The 10,000-nt window shown below is 49.0% G+C and overlaps 1 protein-coding gene across 2 annotated transcripts in view; it reads right to left on the reverse strand.

Moving 5' to 3' along the window:
* Nucleotides 1–10,000, reverse strand: part of LOC143301301 (uncharacterized) — a 39,919-nt gene that overhangs the window by 5,036 nt on the left and 24,883 nt on the right. The window contains exons 2-3 of one of the 2 annotated variants that reach the window (XM_076615503.1): nucleotides 5,573–5,678; nucleotides 472–600 (exon numbers count right to left, since the gene is read on the reverse strand). In XM_076615503.1, the coding sequence (XP_076471618.1) occupies nucleotides 472–600; nucleotides 5,573–5,667 (224 nt within the window). In that variant the 5' untranslated portion in view covers nucleotides 5,668–5,678. The remainder of the gene's footprint in view (nucleotides 1–471; nucleotides 601–5,572; nucleotides 5,679–10,000) is intronic. The other variant, XM_076615504.1, reaches the window with a different exon arrangement.

Consider the following 10,000-nt stretch of genomic DNA (forward strand, 5'->3'; position numbering starts at 1 on the left):
ACACACACACACACACACACACACACACACACACACACACACACACTGGCAGAAAAATGATAAAACCTGCAATAAACAAATATAATTATATACAAACAAACAAGCAAGCAAACAATGAGAACAGGATTCGTGCAATGCATTCATATATATATATATATATCCAAACGACAAAATGACGCCATCATTCGCAGGCAAACACACACACACACACACACACACACACACACACACACACACACACACACACACACACACACACACACACACACACACAGCACAGCCATATGTCATGCTTTATGACATACATGCATCATTACAATCACACACACACCAGGAAGACCAAGAGAAATGAACTGAGACTACTACGTCATTCCGACAAACACAGCATCAGCATCTCATGCGTCACACACACGACGTCCAAACAGAGGGTGGAGACGTCATCCAGGCTAGACAAGTGACGTCAGCAGATACCTGGAATAGACATCGACCACCCCACAGGCTACGTCAAAGCACCCCTGGGGAGGTACCCTGCCACCCAGAGCGATCCAAGCCAGGTACTCTGCTGTCTTCACGTCGGCAGACTGCCGCTTGTTTCTGGAACTGTTTTTTTGGGGGGTGACAGGGGGGTCGGGGTTTGGGGGTTGGGTGGTGGAGGGGGTTGGGGAGGATGGGGGAGGGGAGGGGTGACGTCATTAACGACAATGAGAAGAATGATTCATCACAAACGACACCGGCGACGACTGACACGACCACCACCACCACCAACCATCACCACCACTACTACGACGACGATGACGATGATGGTGGTGGTGGTGATTATGACGAAGGTGATGATGATGATGATGATGATTAGCGCTGTATTGAAATTCATGTAAGATTTGCATTGCATTGCATTGCTTTGCTTTGCAGTGTAGTGTAGTGTAGTGTAGTGTAGTGTAGTGTAGTGTAGTGCACTGCATTGTATTGTATTGTATTGAATAGCGCAGTGTAGTGTAGTGTGATGTAGTGTAGTGTAGTGTAGTGTAGTGTAGTGCACTGCATTGCATTGTATTGTATTGTATTGAATAGCGCAGTGTAGTGTAGTGTGATGTAGTGTAGTGTAGTGTAGTGTAGTGCACTGCATTGCATTGCATTGTATTGTATTGTATTGTACTGTATTGAATAGCGCAGTGTAGTGTAGTGTAGTGTAGTGTAGTGCACTGCATTGCATTGTATTGTATTGTATTGTATTGAATAGCACAGTGTAGTGTAGTGTAGTGTAGTGTAGTGTAGTGTAGTGTAGTGCACTGCATTGTATTGTATTGTATTGTATTGTATAGCGCAGTGTAGTGTAGTGTGGTGTATTGGTAATGCAAACGAAGACTACAACAACAGCAAACTATTCAAACCAAAAAAAAAGAGCATAACAAACAAGTGTCGTTATAAGCAAAAGAAAACTAAACCCCTCTCCACCCTCACGCAACCCCCCCAAACCCCCCCCCCCCCCCCCCCCAAAAAAAAGAAAAAGAAAAAAAAGAAAAGGAAACAGCAACAGCAACACAAAGCTGTAAAAGATACTGTCAGCCACACACACACATGTACACACACACACACACACACACACACACACACACACACACACACACACACATATATATATAAATATATATATTTTTTTTTTTTTCATATCTGTGTGTGTGTGTGTGTGTGTGTGTGTGTGTGTGTGTGTGTGTGTCGCACGCGCGCGACATTCTGCTGATGAGGGAAGGAGGACAGTCAGGTCAAATTTACCTCTCGATTGTAGTGATTTGTTTTCTCCCCCCCCCCCCCTTTCCTCTGTGTGTGTGTGTGTGTGTGTGTGTGTGTGTGTGTGTGTGTGCGTGTGTGTGTGTGTGTGCGCGCGCGCGCGGGTGTGTGTTCTTTCCCTTGAAGTCAGCTAAGGTTGTTTCTTCGTGCAGGGTTACCTGCACGTGTTGAAGCTGAGCTTCAGTTTAGATGAGGAAGGTTCACCTGTCCACGTTGTCGTCACTGGTAGATGTTTCGGGCACTGGCTTTTGCAGGGAGAGGTGTTTTTTTGTTTTTTTGTCCCGCTCCATTCGTTTGGAGTTTGATAGGATTTCCGAATTCGGTTCGGTTTGGGGGCCTCCAGTGCCACGTCGATTCCTGGGTCGTTTTGTGGATTGTTGTCCTGTACGGGGATTACCACGGGATTGTTGTCCTGTACGGGGATTACCACGGGATTGTTGTCCTGTACGGGGATTACCACAGGATTGTTGTCCTGTACGGGGATTACCCCAAGATTGTTGTCCTGTACGGGGATTACCACAGGATTGTTGTCCTATACGGGGATTACCACAGGATTGTTGTCCTGTACGGGGATTACCCCAGGATTGTTGTCCTATACGGGGATTACCACGGGATTGTTGTCCTGTACGGGGATTACCACAGGATTGTTGTCCTGTACGGGGATTACCACGGGATTGTTGTCCTGTACGGGGATTACCATAGGATTGTTGTCCTGTACGGGGATTACCACAGGATTGTTGTCCTGTACGGGGATTACCACAGGATATTTGACAAGACAAGACAAGACAAGACAAGTCCTCGCCCAACCAGGTCTGGAACTGCGTTCCAGTTCCAGGGATTTCATCTGCCTTATTATGTTTGTTTGTTTTTTTCTCATCACGAGATGAGATGAGAAAGAGAGAGGGGGGATAAAGAGAGAGAGGGAGAGAGAGAGAGGGGGGGGGGAAAGAGAAAGGGGGATAAATAGAGGGGGAGAGAGGGATGGAGAGAGAGAGGGCGGAGAGAGAGAGAGGGGGAGAGAGAGATGGAGGGAGAGAGAGGGGGAGAGAGAGAGGGAGAGAGAGGGGGAGAGAGAGATGGAGGGAGAGAGAGGGGGGAGAGACAGAGGGAGGGAGAGGGGGGATAAAGAGAGCTGTGAAGAGTGTTCGGACGATTCCTGCAGTGTTCACTGGATGCCTGCTGGGTCCTCTGTGGAGTTAACGGTCCTCCCGTGTAATCCGCCATCTTCCCGGGTTCCTGCAGTCGTCCCCGGTACCCGGGTGTTCACCCAGGGTGTGTCACTGGGTTGTCCTCGCCGCGTGGGGACCGCTGCCTCACCGGGCTGCGCGATCTCTGTGTGTCTTCAACGTATAGCCTGCCTGTAGGTAGACTGGAACTCTCTCTGTGTCTTCAACGTATAGCCTGTCTGTAGGTAGACTGGAACTCTCTGTGTCTTCAACGTATAGCCTGCCTGTAGAGAGACTGGAACTCTCTGTGTGTCTTCAACGTATAGCCTGTCTGTAGGTAGACTGGAACTCTCTGTGTCTTCAACGTATAGCCTGCCTGTAGAGAGACTGGAACTCTCTGTGTGTCTTCAACGTATAGCCTGTCTGTAGGTAGACTGGAACTCTCTGTGTCTTCAACGTATAGCCTGCCTGTAGAGAGACTGGAACTCTCTGTGTGTCTTCAACGTATAGCCTGTCTGTAGGTAGACTGGAACTCTCTGTGTCTTCAACGTATAGCCTGTCTGTAGGTAGACTGGAACTCTCTGTGTCTTCAACGTATAGCCTGTCTGTAGGTAGACTGGAACTCTCTGTGTGTCTTCAACGTATAGCCTGCCTGTAGGCAGACTGGAACTCTCTGTGTCTTCAACGTATAGCCTGTCTGTAGGTAGACTGGAACTCTCTCTGTGTCTTCAACGTATAGCCTGCCTGTAGGTAGACTGGAACTCTCTGTGTCTTCAACGTATAGCCTGTCTGTAGGTAGACTGGAACTCTCTGTGTGTCTTCAACGTATAGCCTGCCTGTAGGTAGACTGGAACTCTCTGTGTGACTTCAACGTATAGCCTGCCTGTAGGTAGACTGGAACTCTCTGTGTGTCTTCAACGTATGGCCTGCCTGTAGAGAGACTGGAACTCTCTGTGTCTTCAACGTATAGCCTGCCTGTAGGTAGACTGGAACTCTCTGTGTGTCTTCAACGTATAGCCTGTCTGTAGGTAGACTGGAACTCTCTGTGTCTTCAACGTATAGCCTGCCTGTAGGTAGACTGGAACTCTCTGTGTCTTCAACGTATAGCCTGCCTGTAGGTAGACTGGAACTCTCTGTGTCTTCAACGTATAGCCTGCCTGTAGGTAGACTGGAATTCTCTGTGGCTGCCGGCGTCTTGACGTCTTGGCGGTTCTTGAGTGCCTCGGAGAACTGTGCTGAGGACCAATGTGGACCAAAACCACGAAAGGCAGAGGTTGGTGATGATGATATGGATACACAGCGCCTTTTCTCGCTCGGAGACCAAGCTCTAAGCACTTTACAAACACGGAGTCATTGATTGATGTGGATACTTAAATAGCGCCAATTCTCGTTCGGAGACCAAGCTCTAAGCGCGGTACAAACATGGGGTCATTTGCACAACAGGCTGCCTACCTGGGTACAGCCGACTGACGGCTGCCACTGGGTGCTCATCATTCGTTTCCTGAGGATGCGTGTAGATGTCTGAGCGAAGTGCACAAAGAAAGGTGAGTGTGTTGTTCTGTCTCCCAAAAAAAATGTGTTTGAAACAGAGAAGAATCCTAACAGCAGGTTAGTAAGGGTAGGAGGGGGTGTGGGGGATAAAGGGAAATAGTTGCCTAGGGCCTCACTGATGTTTCTCTTGTCAGTATGTCTGTGTGAGTGAATGCAGTGTTGTACTGTTTGTAGATCTCTTGGTGTTGCCTGCAATTCATTCAGAGTGCGAGGATCCGGAGACCCGTTTTTTTTCTTAGTTTTTGACAACAACAATTTTTTTTGTTTGTTTGTTTTTTGGGTTTTTTGCGCAGGGCCGGCTGGGGTTGTTGGTGGTTCCTCAACCATTGCCGGTCACGTGACTGTGTGTGTGTGTGTGTGTGTGTGTGTGTGTGTGTGTGTGTGTGTGTGTGTGTGTGTGTGTGTGTGTGTGTGCGTGATGGATTCCTTTTTATGTACATACTTTCCTACTTCTGTCTCTTTCTCATTCTCTCCCCCCCTCTCCCCCCCTCTTCCTTATCCTCTAACTCCCCTCTATTCTCCCTCTCTTTCTACACCCCCCTCCCCCCCTCTCTCTCTGTATCCATTATACTCTGTCTATCTACCTTTCTTTGCAAACTGTTATATCTCTGTATCTATCTTTCTAAACATCTTTATCTCTCCCTCTCTCCTCTCCCTCTCTCTGTCCATCTCTGTTTCTCAATGTCTCTCTTATCTCTGTCTATAGTTCTCTCTGTCTCTCTCTCTCTCTCTCTCTCTCTCTCTCTCTACACACACACACACACACACACACACACACACACACACACATCTATAGATAAATAGATATGATAGTCGTGTCCGACTATGGCCATCAGAACAGCAGAGTAGGCAACTGCTGTCCCGACTATCTGGGCTAGAATTTGATAAAAGTGGAGAGTGTCTTGCCCAAGTTACATCCCCACTCTCTGGGCCAAGAGGGTTTTAGGACAGTTGGCGCTGGGATCCCATCAACATACATTTCACCCTGTATATATTTATCATATATATGTGCGTCTTTCTCTCACTCGCTCCTTCCCCCCCCCACCCCCCAGACCCCCCCTCTCTCTCACCTGCCCTCATCCAGGACAGGACTGGCCAGAACAGTGCTGACCAGAAGCAGGGTGACGAACAGGCTGGCTAGGAAACTGACCGCTAGTCTCTGCATGGTGATGTCCGCTGCAACACACACACACACACACACACACACACACACGCACACACACACACACACACACACACACACACACACACACACACACACACACGCACACACACACACACACACACACACACACACACACACACACACACACACATACTGTTAATAACTGCAAATAACAGGAACAATATTTCAGAGGAACAGGTTTGTAAAGGGAAAAAACATATTACAGCAAAACGAACATCAACAACAAACAGCAATATCACCAACACTATCAGCAGATAAATGAACAGAGAAACACCACCACCACCACCACCCACCCACCAACAAATCATTGCACATTGTGATCTTTATGAACAGATTTTCATCTTTTCGCGGTGCTCGAATGAAAATTGATGAGAGTTTATTTTCATGCCCAGCTGTCCACACACTCTCTCTTTCTCTGTCTCTCTCTTTCTCTCTTCCGATGTACTGGAGACACCAGATGTGCTCGTGGTTTGTTGGCTGTCGACAGCTGACAGCTGTACCATCGGGACTGCTGTTTGGCTTCGGTCAGGTTTGATGTCAAAGTCCAAAGTGGTCCAGAAACGGCCGTCCCTGTAGTACTCACAACATGGGCTGGACACAACACTCCTTGCTGGACACAAACAACACTCTTTACGCTGCTGGTCAGGCATCTGCTTGGCAGATGTGGTGTAGCGTATATGGTTTTGTCCGAACGCAGTGACGCCTCCTTGAGCTACTGAAACTGAAACTGAAACTCCTTGCTGTTTTGTCATCATGACTGTATTTTCATAGTTGGCATAGTTCGACTTCAAGAGGAACTACTTGGAGGCAGAGAGGATTAACAGACGGAGAGGGAGACAGACAGATAGAGAGACAGAACGAACGAACGAATGGTTTATTGCAAACAGGCCATCATTGCTCTGGGGTATTGGGATGGGGAACATACTTTCTGACAACAGTATTCCATTGACATTCATACGTGTATCTATAATCGTCCAAGACTGATACTGCATGTTCTAACAATTCTGATCTTCAACAGGCTTTGGAAATAACACATGTAAACCAGTTAACTTGTGCTCCCTAAGTGCGAGAAATGTATTCAACATATTATTAAAATAAGTTTGCATGATGATGATATTGCCTAACAATACCGTACTTCATGAAATACCATACTTAATGAAATGTAATACCATTTCTTGTTTGCGTTTCACTGAATGAAAAACATATTCACCTACAGAACGAGATCGTTGTTTATGTACACCATCCAAAAGAATGCTTATCTGACCATCCAACCGGTAAACGGTTTTTTTCCTCAGATCAGTTTACAACGGGTATAGATATATGAAATAATATTCATCCTCCTTTACACTTTTACAAAGGGGGCAAAATCTTGAAACAGGGTTTTGACAATGTCAGAAAGACACAGAGCTGGCGAGAGAGAGAGAGAGGGGGGGGAGAGAGAGTGGGGGGGGGGAGAATGAATGAATGAATCTTTATTTTCCAACGGTGAAGACATTAGCACTTTGGCCGACTTACACATCTGCCTCCCCCGAAGGGAGGGAGAGAGAGAGGGGGGAAGGAGAGATAGAGGGAGGGAGAGAGAGAGGGAGGGAGAGAGAGAGGGGGGAAGGAGAGATAGAGGGAGGGAGATGGAGGGGGGAGGGAGGGAGAGATCGAGAAGGAGAGAGGGGGGGGAGGGAGAGAGGGAGGGGGGGAGAGAGGGGGGGGTGAGGGAGAGAGGGGGGGGGGGTGAGGGAGAGAAAGAGGAAACGGAGAACACGGACAGGGTTGATGAGTGGGGGGAGTGAGGGGGGAGGAAGGGCGGGAGGGGGGGGGGGGGTCGAGCAAGAAAAGAAAGTTGACAAACATACGTAGGAGAAGGGGTGGGAAATAATGGTTCGCAGCAACAACATCATCATCAACATCAACATCAACAACAACATCAACATCAACAACAACAACAACCACAACACACACACACACACACACACACACACACACACACACACACACACACACACACACACACAGAGACACACACACACACACACAACTCCCTCCCCCCCCCCACACACACACCCCTCCGCACCCCCCCCCGCCCCCACACACACACACACACCACCCAAACGAAGGGAACAGACAGAAGAAGAAAGCAAAGCTGTCAACCCAATCTCTATCTCCCTGTCCCCCCGCAATCTGTGAAATCACCAGGTATGCACACACTGCAGCCAGACCTGGATCGAACCCGAGACACCCCGCCCTCTCCAACAATCAGATTGGTGGGGAACCAGGGCCCACTATTGACCGTGCGTGACCGCTAAAGGTCGGCCCCCTCGGACTCCCGGAAGGCGTAGCGTCTGCCGGCGTCTGTGACAGCCATCCCCCTCAATCCGGTTTACCTTGTTAATGCCCAATCCCGCAATTAAGGACACAGGGGCGACAGCGTGCAAAACTGAAGCGGGGGGAGGAGGGTTAAGGGGTGGGGTTGGGGGGGGGGGGGGGGGCAGGACGGAATCACGCAAAAGTTAGAGAGTGGGGGTGGAGGTAGGGGAGAGTGGGGGTGGAGGTGGGGGGGGGGGATTGTGTGAGGGAAAGGGGGCGGGGAGGGGGTTGGGAGGGGGGGGGGGGGGCACAAGGCGGAATCGTGCACAACTTCGGTTCTTGGGAGGGAGAGAGCAGGAAGTGGGGGGGGGAGAGAAAGTGGGAGAGAGACATAGATCGAGACAGACAGAGACAGAGACACAGAGAGAGGGAGAGAGAGAGAGAGATACGGAGGGAGAGATAGTGAGGGAGACCGACAGAGAGAGAGAGAGAGAGTGAGGGAGGGAAACAGAGACAGAGACAGAGAGAGAGAGAAACAAGTTTAAAAAAATTATAAATTCGTTGCTCGAAAAATGAAGTTATGGCTTTTTTATTTTCAGGGGTATGAATCGGACTTTGATGATTTTAACAGGGGAACCTGGTTGTGGAGAGGGGATTGGGTGTGGGCAGGGGGAGGGGGGGTTCGGGAGGGGGGACTTGGAGGGTGGGGTTGACGGGGTGGAGGGGTGATGAAGGGGGTGGTCAGGGGAAGGTGCTGACAAGGGGGGTGGGGGGAGGAGGGGTGGTGAGAGGTATAGGGAGAGCTGGGATTGGTCAGGACAAAAGTGTGACAGGCGGTGTTGTGATGAAGTTTGGGTGATGGTGCTGGTGATTCTCAATCTCTCTCTCTCTGTGTTTCTGTCTCTCTGTCTTCGACTCAGTGTCTCTCTGTCTCTATCTGTCTCTGTCTCTCTGTCTGTCTCTCTGTCTGTCTCTCTGTCTTCGACTCAGTGTCTCTCTGTCTCTATCTGTCTCTGTCTCTCTGGCTCTGTCTCTCTCTCTGTCTGTGTCTGTATCTCTCTCGTTTAATCAAACCACTAAACGAGACAAGGGAGCGAGAGAGAAAAAAAAAGAAGAAAAAAGAATCAAAACCTCGAATACAACCGAGAACCACCCACTTCACAGCAATACGCCCCGCAGGGTGGCGCTTCACTCGGGTCCAGCCGATGAGGTGACAGCCATACATCATCATCAGAGAAGATCATCGCGAAAGATCCAGACGTCAGTGACGCCGGACATGGGACTACTGACCACAGCCTGGTGTTAACACGACCTGAAGTCCACGTGCCAAAAGGTCGCTCAACTCCACTTGTTCGGACACAGGAACGAGATGATAGTGTTCCGTGTTCTGTGGTCTGTGGGAGGCTTTGTCTCATAGTTCCTTAACCAGCACTGCATGTGTCCGACTCTGTCCGATTCACGGATGGTATTGGGGGGGGGGGGGGGGATTAAAATGGAATACCGAATTCAACAGGCCCAACACGGCTTATATCACAGATTGACGTAAGTTTTCATTTGGGCCAACAGCAAAGTGAGAGCTGCATTATCAATGGTTTCTCCAGTCAATGGGAAACCATTTACAGCTTAGTCTTTTGTGAAGGACTATGACTCTCAAACTAGGAGGCAAAATTACACTGGCTCTTAGTGCTGCAGCCTTGTGGGCTAGTTGGTCTTTGGGAACCATCCCAACGCCGACTGTCCTAAAACCCTCTTGGCCGAGAGAGTGGGGATGTACTTGAGCAAGACACTCTCCACTATAATCAAATTCTAGCCCAGATAGTCGGAACAGCAGTTGCCTCCTCTGCTGTTCTGATGGTGATAGTCGGACACGACTGACTATCATATATCGAATTCAACACAATCAAGTACAGTCTGTTATTACAATCGGTTAGCACCCGCTTCTTGAATATGTATGTGGTTCCCCGTGAAGTGAATGTGTTGCTCCAAGTTCCCAACCAACACCGCAGGTGTT

The sequence above is a fragment of the Babylonia areolata genome, chromosome 27 (assembly GCF_041734735.1).
Source record: "Babylonia areolata isolate BAREFJ2019XMU chromosome 27, ASM4173473v1, whole genome shotgun sequence".
Taxonomy (NCBI): domain Eukaryota; kingdom Metazoa; phylum Mollusca; class Gastropoda; order Neogastropoda; family Buccinidae; genus Babylonia; species Babylonia areolata.